Raw genomic sequence first — 14,999 nt, 5'->3', positions numbered from 1 at the left:
TAAGTTTTGTTAATATTCCTGTATTCCATACATTTTATTAAGTCCAACCATAAATATTTCGTTATTTTCAGCTCTACAGGCATAGTTTTAAAGCCCGTTATAGCGTAATTAATTTAGAGACTGGCATAAGGAGTATGTTAAACAACGGATTGGATTTATTGCTGGTGAAGTGGGCGCCTGTTGGTAAGCATATAATTAAAAGTAACTATTATACAGACTGAATAAAATATCCCGTAAATAGAAGGGCACTTTTAAAAAATTAATTGTAACATTAAGTAATTAATTTTGAAAGGTAACACAGTTTTGAAGTGGTGTTAGAAAATTAATATTAAGATAATTTATTTGTAGTTGCGTACCAGTACAAGTACAAGCAGCCATTTTAGGACTTTGAATAAATAATCTTTAGATTTTGTAGAAATTCTTGCGTTATTTTAAATAAGGAATATTGAATATACTTAATGTTAAATGGTATATGTTAATGTATTATTCTCATGGTATTTATCATTTTTAGGTAACGGATTGGCTTTTATTTTTGAAAACAACATTTACTACAAAATAGGAGCAGAAGCTAATGAAACCATACAAATAACAAATACTACAGGCTTTATTACTAATGGAATGCCAGATTGGGTATATGAAGGTAATTTTATTATATTATATATAATAAAACAATTACAAACTATTATACTTATAATTTTGGCTAATACAAAATTTTAAACACATAATAAGTATACGTTCACTTAAGTTTAATTCAATTTTTAGTTAAGTTTCTCAATTTTCCTTTCCACTGATTCTCCTAAAATACTGATAATAGTAACAATATTGTGATGATTTTTTCCTCAAAGGGAAACAATATCTAACTAAATTTACTTTCCAACGAAATACGAACCTAAAAACAATGAAAACGTCGTCATAACCAAACTAAATTGAATGTTATTCATATTTAAGTACAACTTGCACAATCCCCTATAATCTTGAATTATGAGATAATTAGCGCCATCTATCGGAGACAACTCCACCACGAACTTTTTGTCACTAATATTTATGAAATGGCGAAGTTTCGTATAGATTAAAAATTGAAATTAAACTATAATAACAATATAAGCTCTGCGGCTAATATTGTCGAAATAAAATACCTGATGTTAAGGTTTTCTCTATTGCAGAGGAAATATTCAGTTCAAACAAAGCTCTGTGGTTTTCACCAGATGGCAAAAAGTTATCTTTCGTCAGATTTAACGATAGTACAACACCGGTCATGGTGGTTCCTGTTTATGGGGAGCCGGGCAGTTTATACTTCCAGTATCCCCGGGCTAATATAATAAAATACCCCAAAGTAAGTAGTAGTAGTACTAATTTTTCTTAAGTAAAGATTTATTTATATCTAAGGCAGGAACACCCAACCCAACGGTTCAACTGTTTTACGTAGATTTAGATGGATATATTACTTCCGAATTAGAAGTGCCAACAGAACTAGAGAATTTGTAAGTATATAGAAATAGTGTATAAAAAAACTTCAATCTTAAATAAAGTAAAAATAGTATATATGGTATTTTATTAACTTCTCATTTGCACAGACGAAGGTAGACAACATATTTTGGACATTAAGTTTTACACATACAAAATAATTCAAACAGATAATACACCTTAATAATATAAAATTCGTAATACTTTTTAAGATATACTACTGATCGCTCTGTAGTATGTTTATGATGTTTCTCTCACAAAAAACTAAAGAGAATAACTTAAAAATCACATATTAATAGTACTAGTGGTTGACTTAACAATATTTTCAATACAAGATCAGAAATATGTTTAATATATAACATTAACTACAATAACAAATGTCTGTATATAAAAATACATGCAAACTATCTTAAGAACTAAAACTCACTAAGCTTTTTTAAATAGCGCTTAATTAAAACTAAATTTCATAAAATTTTAATAATCAACAAAGTGTTAATAAGTTTAAATTACTACATCACTGAAGATTATAACAGGTCTATTGAAAAGTCCCCGGCCTACCATAGTAAAACACATTTTTTGGCAAAATTAGTTTTTTTATTCAACATAATTCCCTTCAAGGGTGATATACTAATTATAGCGACATTTTCGAGACAATTTTTGTAGTACGATTTGTCCTTTGCTTCAAAATAGGCCTGAAATGAAAATTTCTTCCCAGTGAGCATTCTTTTGAGATCTGAGATCAGGAAATAGTGGCTGAGGGTCAGATCTGGAGAATACGGTGGATGAGGAAGCAATTCGAAGCCCAATTCATGGATTTTTTCCATCGTTTTCACTGACTTGTGACACGATGCATTATCTTGGCGAAGCAGCACTTTCTTTTTCTTCAAATGCGGCCGTTTTTTCGGCGATTTCATCCTTCAAACGGTCCAATAACGCTATGTAATAGTCGCTGTTGATGGTCCTTCCTATTTCAAGGTAGTCAATGAAAATTATTCCATGCGCATCCCAAAATACAGAGGCCATAACCTTGCCAGCCCACTTTTGCGTTTTCCCATGCTTTGGAGTGGGTTCATCGTGTGCAGTCCACTCGGATGACTGTCGATTGAACTTCAGAGTGAAATGATGGAGCCATGTTTCATCCATTATCACATATCGACGCAAAAACTCGCGTTTATTACGCTGGATCATGTTCAAACACTGCTTCGAATCATCAACTCGTCGTTGTTTTTGGTCAAAAGTAACCTCGCGCGGCACCTACTTTGCACAGAGCTTTCTCATACCCAAATATTCATGAATGATATGATGTGCAAGTTCAATTGAGATCTTTAGAGTGTCTGCTATTTCCTTCAATTTAAATTTACGGTCATTCAAAATCATTTTAGGAATTTTTTTAATGTTTTCTTCGGTAATAACCTCTTTTGGGTGTTCACCGTCTTCGGTGCTTATTTCACCACGTCTAAACTTAGCATACCAATCCTTGAGGGTTGATTTTCCTGGGGCAGTGTCCGTAAACTCGGCATCAAGCCAAGTTTTTGATTCAATTGTATTTTTTCCCTTCAAAAAGCAATATTTTATCAACACGCGAAATTCCATTTTATCCATTTTTTTCACCATAACAAATGTTGCTTTACTCAAAATGCTATAATTCACAAACTAATGATCCGATAACTGTCAAATTTGTACACGCATCTTTTGAGGGTTAGGGCTAATTAAAAAACATATGGATTTAATTCTAGTAGCGCCATCTATGTTCTAGGCTGGGGACTTTTAAATTGACCTGTTACCAAAAGTATCATGACTAAGATTATTTTCAGAACTGCAACAACTTAGAATTAAATATAAATATATATGATTTTTTTTTATTTTTATGTTATAATCATGAACATGGATTTTTTTTCGCTTGTTTGAAGGCGTGTATAAATAAAATGAAGATTTTTAATACGCGATTTCGACTTGACCATAAAACAGGGCTAAAAGCTTCTAAGCCAGCTTTAGTTAAACGTTAAAATATCCATTAAGATAAGAGATTTCATATAACAAACCCACAGCCGTCGTGTTAAGGAAGTAGTTGCCCATTTTAAATTGAAATATCACACGAATTTCGTGATTTTTTTCTCAAATAGTCTCTACGCAGGGAAGTTATAGTTTATTTGGCTGTTGTAGGCAGAAATTTAAATAGTCGAAAATTATTCAGTTATTTGGAAGGCCTACATTTAAGATAATGTGATAATTTTATAATATAGTAACGAATATTTTGTTAGATTTGAATTAAAACAAGGAAACTAGTTTCAGATCATTATTATATCAAATTATTCATCGTATCATTATATTGAATATTAAAAATTTATTCTGTATTCATCAAAATATATCTTGACAGGTTCCAAATATTTCTTCCCTTTCAAAAAAAGTTTCGCAAAAATCATAACGTAGTTACTGTAAGAAAAATAAACCTTCTTAAGTAGTAATATTAAGGATGTCCCGCGTTTAGCATGAGCAAATAAACATTTTGGCTTAATCAACGTTATTATTTATTATCGTTTTATATTGATATTACTATTTTATATTTTTAAATAAAATTTTAATTTAAGTTATATCATTACGATATGTATATAATTCGGTTTCCATCTAGTTATCTATTTGATATATTGTTTTAGACAACCAGTGATCACAGCTGTAGTTTGGTCATCGTCTGATTCAGTAGTAGCAATATGGATGAACAGGGTTCAAAATCAAGCCGCTGTCGTATTATATGAAAATGGTTCATCAGTGCCAAAAATAGTAAATAGTTCTTATCCATTTTATTACCAATAACTATATTTCGTCGCCGTAGATTAAATCAATCTACGAAAGCCGTGGCTGGGTAGAGCTTTTTGTTCCACCGAAGGTATCCCAGGACGGTACTCTAATAGCTTTACTTTTATCCAAAACCGAAGGTAAAGACGCCTTTAGGCATCTGGCATTACTAGACGTTAAAGAACAATCAGACGTACGTTTCTTAACCGGTGGTGCTTATGTCGTGACGGAAATTTTGGGTTGGAATGGTAAAAACAACCTGATGTAAGTTTAACCAACCCTATAAATGCGTCATTAAAACGATGTTATTGATTTAAGATACTACACCGCAACTATCCCAACGGATTCATCAGTTCAACACGTCTATTCGGTCTCACCGATCACTGGTGACATTAAATGTATTTCCTGCTCTTTGACATCCTCCAACGGGACTGAAAAATGCACGTATAATTCTGCCGAAGTCAGTATGGATTCCTCCTACCTGGTGGTGACTTGTGCGGGTCCAGATATACCCTATATCACCATTCTTTCTGGAAATGGCGAGGAAAAAATTATGTGGACTGAGAATAGTGTTTTAACCGAGTTGCTTCACGGTAAAGCTCTGCCAGACAGAAAGAAATTGGAGTTTCCTGTCGATGGAGGCTTTACAGCAAAGGTTATGCTAAAATTACCACCCAACATGGATACCAGTGGAAATACCAAATATCCCATGCTGGTAAATGTGTAAGTTGTAACACATACTTATAGCTTCATCGATTCCTTCGTAGTTTTATAGTTTTATAATTTCGAAATCACATTACAGCTCTACTTATTTTGTAGATATGGAGGTCCAGATACATATCAAGTTATCGACAAATTCACCTTAGATTGGGGCAGTTATCTAGCAGCTAACAAGAGCATCATCTACGCCACCATAGATGGGCGTGGATCAGGTTTAAGAGGGAACAATTTGCTATTCTCTGGATTTCGTAATTTAGGAACAGTCGAAGTAATTGATCAAGTAAATGTCACAAGGTAATTAGAGTTATTTTTATTAAATAAACGCAGTAGAATATCAAAAACAACCTAATAATATAATTAAAACTTTAGAATGATACAGGAAGAACTACACTATGTTGACCCAACAAGAACAGCCATATGGGGGTGGAGCTATGGAGGTTATGCAGCTGGTATGGCATTAGCTATGGATACCAAAGATGTTTTCAAATGTGGCATATCCGTAGCACCAGTAACTGACTGGACATTATATGGTAAGTATTATTTTGTGTGATATTCCACTATACAAGTGCACTTTAAGTTTCATTTTATTTTGCTTGAAGTATGTTTTACTGGCTAGTAGGAATAGTAGAAAATTATTTTGTACTTACGTCATTTAAATTTGTGACATCAAAACGTCACAATGTTGCCACATTAACTCTGAGTTTTAGTTCAGTTTGGCCTTGAGATACAACAAAATTCTAATCTAAATAAATAATTCAACAAAAATGTTATCAAATATAACTTATTTTAACATTATAGTATATCTAAAAACTGCAGTTAATTATACAGCTACATTAGTTTATAGGTTGGAGTTTAACCTCTTATAACTATTACTTTCAAGAATGTTACATACGTCTGACAACCGGACGACTTTGACAGGCTAATTCGTTTACGTTTTCAACCTAACCAGACAACATTGTATCTCTTTTTAACTAGAATAAAATAAGAAGGAAAATATGTCTGATTCTAAAACGAATTTACAAATTACGGCAGGCAATACATTAAACATATTAACTTTTTAAAATAAAACCAATCAATATAAAATACTTAAATATCATTTTAACTTTGTTAAGCAAAAATAATTGTTGAAATTTAGTTTTTAAACCAGAATAACATAAATCAGTAGTTAATTATTGCATGTAAGTGGAATAAGCTATATTTTAAATACTATATTTAGTAGTTCCAATAAAACAGTCAATGCACGTCATCAACACCGTCGAACGTATTGCCAAATTCAGTTTATATTAAAATCCGTTTCATACTCGGACAATTTTTCTTTCTCAATTTTTTAATTAGCATTGATCTAGTTTAAAAGAGACAATGAGGTCTCATGCGTCCGAACATGTAACCAAATTGGTCTATAAAATTCGATTTGTGTTGGTACTGGTCGACACAATTGTCATATGTGAATGTCAATAATAAAACCGTTATAATAATGTCAACTCTAACCTACAAACTATTGTGTCTGCTTCAATTAACTGTAGTTTAATAAATATACATTAAATGTACTATAATGTTAAAATAAATTATATTTTATAATGTTATTTTTGTTTCATTATTTTATTTACATTATAATTTGGTGGTCAGAGTCAAAATAAATGAAAACTTAAATTTGGTGTGGCAACGTTGCATTATCAATTTTGATTACATGTATTGACTGTTTTATTGGAAGGACTAAACATGCAATATTAATGACTAAAATGTATCAATGATTGACATTATACTAATATATCTACAGAATTTTATCAAAATATGTTACATTGCCAATCTTAAATAGTGTTTATAGCTGAAAAAATCAATTTAACCTTTTAGTTGTTATAAATTTATTGTATTATAAAAATTAGTGTATTAAGTCAGGTAAATAGAGTATTTCTTTAAAATGTAGTGTTTATACAATTATTATACAATATAACAATACACAGTTACAGTTTTACATATATTTTAGTCATCGTCACTTAGATCTGATGAAGTAGATGTTTGGAAATCATATCCAAATATGTAAGGCTTAGTGTAACCTTGTCCGTGAAACAAATCGTAAGATCCACTCATGCTCGAATGACAAGCGGCCATGTGATAATTTTCGTAAGTCTTCTCCAAAGGATCGGTTGGGGGCGTTGATTTTTGTTCATCCTCAACGTTCGATGATTCTTCCACTGTTTCAGATGGTTTTTCGATCGATTGGTTGGATGGCGTTGTTAACGTTTCAGTTTTTTCTTCGGGAGTTACGCTTTCCAAGTTATTTTCCGGCTTATCAGTGGGTGTTGATTGTGTAGCCACTGGTTCATTTGTGGCTGTTGATTCGTTGGCGACATTTTCGGGAACCGTTTGACTTTTAGCGGTGTTAGATTTCGAGGTGACGTAGCTGGTGGTTTTATCGACGAGAATTGGACAGGGTATAGTATTCTTCACTTTGACCCAAGGTGGCACGCAGACTTTCGCTCCGCTGTCGCTACTAGATAAACTCGACTCTTGAGCAAAAGATATCCGTTTCAAGCTCGGTTTCCGTTCTTTGTTCTGAGACTGTTCTGATATTTCCTCTATGGATGGTAGAACTTTAACTGATTGTTGAGGCTCGATAGTAGCTGGTCCATCACCAGTACACACGCACGGAGAACTCTTCGTGTTTCTTTTGTTTATGGCGTCTAGTAATTTTCGTTTTGGTTTCTTTTTCGTCTTTTCCGTATCATATTCGCTAGTAGAGGTATCGGCAACAGATTTTTCACTCACAGTATACTCGCAGCATTTACAGTACTGTTCCTTCGATGATTTGCTCGAAGATTTCGACAGGAATGAAGAAAACTTGGAGGAACTCAAGGATCCGCTGGAACTTGACTTTTTATTGTTATCATCATGATGCGTTTTGGTTTTTTTCGAGTTTCTCATGCGATAACAGATGAAACAGGTACCGATAACGAACCAGGCGAATATAATGACCAGCATAGCGACGATAAACAGGTTCGTTCTTCGACTGCTGCACCCTGCGCCTGGTACGGCGGCCATTTCTTCTTCGTTCTCATCGGTGTTGCAAGATACTTCACCCACTCTGGCTCCAAGAACCTTCAGCGTGTTCCAGACGCGAACCGCACCGCCAAAAGCCGCGTAAAACCGATCATCGCCCAGTTTAGGGATCACGTCGTGCTCGATCCAAGTGTACAAGTTGTTCTGGAACTTTTGCACTTGGTCTTGCTTCGCCTTACTGTCGTGAAGACATCGTTCGGCCGTTACGAAATATTTCATTATGATGTAAGCCGCTCGTCTGCTCTCGATGCTCCGTACGGCGTAGTGCTTCAAAGGTACCACTATCGCTTTAGGACTATGTTTGGCGTCAAAAAAAGGTAACGGAAAATAAAAACCTTTCTCCGTAGTGGCAGATCGTTTAGTTTTCGACTTTAAAGGCTCGTGTTCGTAAAACAACAGCCTCGAACAACAGCTGTTAGTATTCTCGGCGTTGAACTCCTTCTCGATATCAATAACCGGTACCGAAACTTCTTTCGTGATCAACATGGGTTTGGTCCATCCTTGTCCGTTGGTTCGCAGGAACCATTTCACTTCTTCGTAGAGTTGAATCAACTTTTCCATGTAAGTAAACTCGACGGCTCCAGCATAGTAAGCCTTGCGAGACATGGGTAGTATCGCATAGTGAAGATATCCGCCTAATAAATCAGTCAGTGCCATCAGTAAAATATGTTTCTTCCGACCTTTGGTGCTACCGCGAATAAACTCAATTACCGCCTTGAAGTAGTCAATAATGTCAGTGATGTCATCGTTACACTGTATGGAAATTATCCTGGGGTCAGGTATAACGTCTTCCATTATCATTCTCGCTGTTATAATGGACAGTTCATCTTGAGACCAACAAGTCTTGTATACGTCAGTAGGGTTAAACAGGACAGTGCCAGTGCCAGCAGTTCGAATTTTTCCACTATTGCAGTTTTCCGTGTCTGTTTGTAGTAACACTGTGGTAAACAAGGCATTAAGTATGAATAATATACTATGAACATGACCTAAATGCATGTTCTTATCTACTTTCTGCTATACATACTCATTGAATGAAAAATACTTAAAATTGCTATAATAAATAAATAAATCCGTAATATATTGAAATTTGTAAATGACTTTTAAATGTCATCTTATTTTGGCGCGTCTACAGATTTACATTATGTTTGACATTTGTCATTTTAAAATAAATTATATAAATAGCACCATCTTTGTGTAAAAAATATTAATAAAACAATAATACCACCGAAATAATATTGAATCTCCTTTCCAGATTCGATATATACTGAAAGATTTATGGGCCTACCAACTCCAGATGACAACTTGAAAGGATATATTAACGGTCAACTACTGACTAGGTATTCTGGATTAAAACATAAGCAATATTTCCTTATTCATGGTACCTTTGATGATAATGTTCACTATCAACAATCGATGATGTGGTCAAAAGTACTTGAGCGAAATGATATATTATTTAGACAACTGGTAATTGTTTAAATATATATTTTAATGGTATTATTATAAATTTGATTATGATTTTTAGAGTTATCCAGATGAAGATCACAGCTTAGGACTAGTCAGGCCACACTTATACCACTCTTTAGAGAATTTCTTGGATGAATGTTTTGAAACCAAATAGAGACGGTTATTTTCGGACCAAATAACAAAGGAGTATTAACATCAACATTATTTATTTTTTATATGTTCAGATTTTTGTCATGTTGCTCCTATCGGTTCCAGTGTTCTATAGAAATATTACACAGCAATTATTTATCACAAAGTGTCTTAAACCATCTAGTACAAGTACAAAAAATATTTTGTTTTGCCTGTTGGGCTTTCTCTGTTGATTTTTTTTAACTGTTTTATTAGAGCGACTGATTTTGATTATTTTAATTCTTATAGTACATTTTTTTGAACTGCCTTATTCGGAATTGTTAAGTGGCTTTGTAATGTTTTATGATGTGCAAACGAGATAACATCAAAGTCGAATAATTTAGAAAAATATTAAGTGACAGTAACACCTTGTCTCTTAGGTATTATATTGTATGTATGTATATATGTACAATATACGATATATGTACAATATGTATATTTACTATATAACTTGTATATATACTTATATTTGTGATATATTTATGTAGTATATTTTTTTAATATTGCAAAATAAATACCTGAACAGAAAAAAAAAATTAATGTAATTCAGACTATTATTTATTAACAGTACATATTAGAATCAATAGGTGGTAGTTTGTCCCTTTAAACAAAACTATTTAAATGTATTTTCTTTTAGTAGTTGAATGTTTGTTTTAATTTAAAATACCTCTATCCTGATCTAAAGCATACTATGTAGGTCCTAAATATCCAGATTTTTATTTTAAGGTACAAGTTATGCTTGAATATAATATTGCCATATACGGAGTGGACCACTTGTCGATTTATTATTAAAGAGAAAAAAAATTAAAAATAGTTATTAGATGCTTGTCCTTGATCATTTTGAAGTCGTTAGATTGTTTTTGAGGTTGTTGATGATATGATACACTAATAATGCACGAATAATCGAAGATGAAAGGGAAAAAGGTCCTAATATTTATAATAAAATCATAAATATTACAGTGTGCACCATACATAATCACAATTTTTTAAAATGCGCTTTAAAAATATATGTATAAAAACATGTATTTATTACATTTTTATCTAAAAACAAATTAAGGGTAAAGCTATGTATGTATTAGTGATTTATTGTGAAAAGTATTGTTCCCAAAGTTTAGATCTGATAAATCTTCGGGAATACTGATCTGAAACTGCAGTAGAACAACTAAATACGTAACCATTGTGGCCAGCAACTGAAATTTAAAAAGATATATATTAAACAGATAAAAATACACTCATTTTTATAGTTGTTAACTATTTTTTCTCTACATTTGATTAATATTTTGTTTATATGGGTATTTTTATAAAGACTAATATTTAACACTTTTGCTACTTTTTTATCCAGAAAATCGTCACTGACTTATTTCCATTCAAGAGTTTGTGATAATATTTGCCGTCAACTTACTATCAACAAAACCCCGATCGACAACAACATGTTTATGAAAACATTCAATTAGAAGCTCACCGATTTAAACAAGTTCCTATTTACGTCGAAAAAACCACAAAGACACATATCTGTCGGATTCATTTCAGTTGCTCTCAGAAACATATTTATCTGCAAAAGGACCATTACCTCAGATACCGTTCAAATTTATATGATTTACATGAAAATACTTACTTCTTGCTGAGCGTCATCATTCATCCAGGAGAGTTCGACGAGCAGGATCTTTTTTTGAAAATAAGTTCGAACCTAAAATAATTATTAAAATAAACCTAGCAGTTCAGTAGCCAAAATATAAATTTTGTATTTCAGTTTACTTATTCTCTATTGAAGAATACTAAATTGGGTATCGTTTGTATTTTGTCAAAAATTATAAACTATTAAATGTTTTAAAGATAATTTCTACCTAAATGATGATGATATACGAAAGACTTTATACGAAAGAAAATACTTTGTAAAGAGCTCAAGAACCAAAATCTTAAAATGAAAATCCTTTTGTTTGCTGTAGTTTAGATGAAAATGACGATTAAATACTTTCAACTATATTAACGATGTATATTTGTTAAGATGTATGGCATTTTCTTATCAATGGTATATATCGGTCTGATAATGAGATTGGAGATTTCAAACGAACTAAAAGTATATGCAGTATATTATAAATTGCAGTTTTCAGAAATGTGAAATTCGTTTTAAATTCGGAGAAGATTTTTCCTTTTCATTTAATTTCCACTAAAAAGGCTATCAGATGCGTCGGAGCATGCAGCTGAACGAGCCTATAAAATTCCATTTCGATTAGTGGACCCGACTAGTAGACCATGTTGCCAAATTGCCTCCAAATTCTTTAGAACATTATTGATAATAACTAGTTGTTATAAACCGACAAACGTAACGTCATACATTTTTATGACCAGCATTGGTTGTTTTATTGGATGAACTATTAACCAAGTTTGACCATACACCATTAATATTAACGAATTAAAAATTATAAAGTTTTTTCAAATTAATAAGTTTAAATACGTAACATCATAAAGTTTACTTTCAACGTAGTAAACGTCAACTAATTCGAAGAGATACTTACACACGCGGATGCATAGTGAGCCTCATCGCAAATATAATATAGCATAGTGACAGCTGAGACAGCTGTTATGGTAAGACCAATATCTTTTAAACCGACCCCATCTTGTATTTGCGAGAATAAGCCGTATATGGTTAAGGTAATGACAAAGAATAAGTACAAACAAAGAAAAGTTAAAGCGTATCCGAAGGAATTCCCGACGTTTCTTATTATTCTGCTCAGCATCATCCACAAGGACCTGTAATCAGCCACCATGCTAGACGGTCCGACGTTTTTCAGGGCATGTTGAAAATCCTCGGCCACTAATGTGGCCACTTCTCCTATTATATCACAGTATATGTACCAAGCACCACCTAATATATAAGACAACACATTTATATAGCAATAAGGTATCACCTAAAATGGATACACGCTAATAAAAATTATTACAAACATCAAATATCTACTTGGATAACGTTAAAATCCGCCATAGTCAGATGTGTTATAACCATGATGATACATCCAAGTAGCGGAAGAGCGATACTCAGGGTAATTGTTTTTTTCCACAGATTCACCTGCAGATATTTTTTGGTTATCTTATTGTAAATCTTTTCAAATGCCATCACGTGAGTCAAAACATCGGCTTGTTTTCTCGCTTCATATAATGCTATCGGACTTATAACTATCGGTACCAGGTATACGGTGAAGAGATAATCAATAACAGCTTCCTCAAACCGACCATCAGCATTTTGTGTTATTTTGACTTTGGTCCATTTTAAATAGCCAATATACCCTAAATAAAAAATTAAATTTTTATAATTATTTTCAGAAACCTGAACTTAAATAAGTTATAAACTGAAATTTGCTAATTCTAATGAGTGACGCCGATTTATGTATAATTACCTGCAACAGTCATTAATATAATTAAGGAATAAGCGATCCATGATAAAGAAACTTTGAAGGTTTCAGATTTGTGCCTTATAGGAAATATACCCATAGTTCGAAGAAGTAAAAAAATTGGTTTTAGAGACTCAAACATTTTACTGTTGCTCTCTTGAAAAGCGGATATTACCGTTCGTTTATCGTTGTGTTGTGTATTGTAAATTTGGTTTCCTGGAGCTGGAACAACCTTGCAAAAATTACACAGATATGTTGAGCATAAAATGCAATATACTATTAGTAAAAATATATAGAAACTTAACATTTAACTAAGTTATTTTTATCTAATCTATCAAACCCCTTACCTTTGTAATTGGAGTATGCGGCTTATAAAACGACATTGCTCCTTCCAAATACACATTTTTCGCTTTTCTTTGTGGTAAACTATTATCAACAACACTAAAGTGTCTTGGATTAAAAGTATTAGAGTGATCGTACATATTTTTAAAGCGTATTTTGGGATCAAATATAAATTGAAAAAAACTGAATATCTCAAAACAGTTTGTACCAGTTCCGAAAAACTAATATTTGTAATGACATTGAATTGCTCCATAAAACGCGCATAATAACATGCATTTTTCATTGTCTGAAACAGGTCAAGTTCTTTGGATAAAAAAAGGACTAATTAATCATAAGCCGTTAATATTTTAGCAGTCCTTAAGGTGTCAATCAAAAGAAATTATACAGTTTCGAAAATAGTATAATCAATGAATTAGCCAAACCAATTACATTATCTTAACAATTATTGTTAGTATTGTTTATTTTATTTTAAAAATGTATTAAATTTTAAAATAAAATAATAAGAAGAAGTAACAATAACATAACCTTAATGTTAATGTATGCTTTAATAAGTAGTATATTTTTAATAGCAAAATGCCGTTTATGAAAGGGCGTGCTCCTATTAGGAGAACTTTGCAATATTTAGAAAAAGGACGACTTTATTTAAAAGACCAAATTAAAATAATTACTGTAAATTATAATACTCATGGAGAAAGCCACAAAGGAGCAAGGTATTCAAAATTCTAAAGTTTTGATTACAATACTAATGTTTATTTACATTTATTTCAGAGATTTTGTATTCTGGCATTTACCTCAAATTCAATTTAAGAATCCTAGTGTGCAAATCTGTACATTAAAAAATCTTACTCCAACCCCTTTTATTCGGGCATTTTATGGTAAAACTATATAATTTGCCATATTGAATTACTGTTATATATATAAAAAAATGTATTTAGATACTGGAGATCATCTTCTGATTGATGTAGATAATAGACCAAGGGATGATATCTATGAACATTTAATTCAAGTTTTAGGAAAAACCGAGTAAGTAGTTTTTCGACAGAAAATTACCTTTATGCTAAAGTAAATTTTAGGGAAGTACTAAGAGCCGAGCATATAGCTCAAGAAAAAAAGGATAACCCTGCTAACTTTGGTGCAGGATGTGATAGAGGATGTATATGTGAAATACCTGGGCAAATACCCTGTCCTGGAATATGTCCACTCCCCAATGTCATGAGAGGGAAATATAAGTTTAAAAAAGATGATTGATCATATGTATATTAAGTTTTAGTTGATAATTTTTAATAAAATGTTTTATTTAATAAATTAATTGTTTCATTATAAATTAAAATAAAATATTTATAGTATATGTACAGGGTGGTGATGGAACAGAGATATTTGATATACTTAAAACGATCATGTCAGAAGTTCCAGAAAGTGAAACAAGGTACATTAATTATTATAAAAATGATGTCTTTTTTAGTGTAGTACCAATGATATAATCCAAATTTGGGGTGCCAGAAATCAAAGGGGAGATAAAACTTATTAAATGTACTTGAAAATGAAAATTGATTTCAGGAAATGGTAGTAATAATGTTAGTTCAATGCTCGACCACTTTGGAG

General features: G+C 32.1%; 4 protein-coding genes across 6 annotated transcripts in view; 2 read left to right on the top strand and 2 right to left on the bottom strand.

Annotated features, from left to right (window-relative positions):
• The window catches only part of ome (dipeptidyl peptidase 4 omega), a 67,440-nt gene extending 57,233 nt beyond the window's left edge, over positions 1-10,207 (top strand). For all 3 annotated transcript variants that reach the window (XM_076414678.1, XM_076414679.1, XM_076414680.1), the window contains exons 5-15: positions 72-183; positions 512-640; positions 1,164-1,333; positions 1,387-1,481; positions 4,119-4,242; positions 4,295-4,521; positions 4,576-4,980; positions 5,077-5,271; positions 5,347-5,507; positions 9,287-9,498; positions 9,557-10,207. In XM_076414678.1, the coding sequence (XP_076270793.1) occupies positions 72-183; positions 512-640; positions 1,164-1,333; positions 1,387-1,481; positions 4,119-4,242; positions 4,295-4,521; positions 4,576-4,980; positions 5,077-5,271; positions 5,347-5,507; positions 9,287-9,498; positions 9,557-9,652 (1,926 nt within the window). In that variant the 3' untranslated portion in view covers positions 9,653-10,207. The remainder of the gene's footprint in view (positions 1-71; positions 184-511; positions 641-1,163; positions 1,334-1,386; positions 1,482-4,118; positions 4,243-4,294; positions 4,522-4,575; positions 4,981-5,076; positions 5,272-5,346; positions 5,508-9,286; positions 9,499-9,556) is intronic.
• LOC143202832 (uncharacterized) lies at positions 6,793-9,170 on the bottom strand. Its single transcript, XM_076414681.1, has one exon. The coding sequence runs from the start codon at positions 9,028-9,030 to the stop codon at positions 6,958-6,960; it is 2,073 nt and encodes a 690-aa protein (XP_076270796.1). The 5' UTR covers positions 9,031-9,170; the 3' UTR covers positions 6,793-6,957.
• A 393-nt stretch (positions 10,208-10,600) lies between the features above and the next one.
• On the bottom strand, positions 10,601-13,685 carry LOC143202840 (gustatory and odorant receptor 24). The gene is made up of 7 exons (XM_076414695.1): positions 13,403-13,685; positions 13,062-13,287; positions 12,626-12,951; positions 12,183-12,575; positions 11,282-11,353; positions 11,129-11,218; positions 10,601-10,856 (listed from the first exon to the last, which is right to left on the bottom strand). The coding sequence occupies exons 1-7, from the start codon at positions 13,535-13,537 to the stop codon at positions 10,731-10,733; spliced, it is 1,368 nt and encodes a 455-aa protein (XP_076270810.1). The 5' UTR covers positions 13,538-13,685; the 3' UTR covers positions 10,601-10,730.
• A 226-nt stretch (positions 13,686-13,911) lies between these two features.
• Positions 13,912-14,702, top strand: mRpS25 (mitochondrial ribosomal protein S25). Its single transcript, XM_076414710.1, has 4 exons — positions 13,912-14,107; positions 14,166-14,272; positions 14,333-14,420; positions 14,471-14,702. The coding sequence occupies exons 1-4, from the start codon at positions 13,971-13,973 to the stop codon at positions 14,643-14,645; spliced, it is 507 nt and encodes a 168-aa protein (XP_076270825.1). The 5' UTR covers positions 13,912-13,970; the 3' UTR covers positions 14,646-14,702.
• The last annotated feature ends 297 nt before the right edge of the window (positions 14,703-14,999 follow it).

Source organism: Rhynchophorus ferrugineus, unplaced genomic scaffold (genome assembly GCF_030347505.1).
Source record: "Rhynchophorus ferrugineus isolate W39M unplaced genomic scaffold, kcgeb_rfMv2 rfM9, whole genome shotgun sequence".
In the NCBI taxonomy this organism is placed as follows: domain Eukaryota; kingdom Metazoa; phylum Arthropoda; class Insecta; order Coleoptera; family Curculionidae; genus Rhynchophorus; species Rhynchophorus ferrugineus.
The sequence above is the reverse complement of the archived record's forward strand: the minus strand, read 5'-3'. Positions and strand labels throughout refer to the sequence as shown.

Bases quoted from the DNA above. Each gene is read 5' to 3' on its own strand.
- LOC143202832 (XM_076414681.1), bottom strand. From the start codon at position 9,030: ATGCATTTAGGTCATGTTCATAGTATATTATTCATACTTAATGCCTTG.
- mRpS25 (XM_076414710.1), top strand. From the start codon at position 13,971: ATGCCGTTTATGAAAGGGCGTGCTCCTATTAGGAGAACTTTGCAATAT. The intron at 14,108-14,165 runs GTATTCAAAATT...CATTTATTTCAG, and splicing joins GAAAGCCACAAAGGAGCAAG to AGATTTTGTATTCTGGCATT. The intron at 14,273-14,332 runs GTAAAACTATAT...AAATGTATTTAG, and splicing joins TTTTATTCGGGCATTTTATG to ATACTGGAGATCATCTTCTG.
- LOC143202840 (XM_076414695.1), bottom strand. From the start codon at position 13,537: ATGTACGATCACTCTAATACTTTTAATCCAAGACACTTTAGTGTTGTT. The intron at 11,354-12,182 runs GTAAGTATCTCT...TAATTATTTTAG, and splicing joins CTCACTATGCATCCGCGTGT to GTTCGAACTTATTTTCAAAA. The intron at 10,857-11,128 runs GTGAGCTTCTAA...TTTAAATTTCAG, and splicing joins ATAGGAACTTGTTTAAATCG to TTGCTGGCCACAATGGTTAC.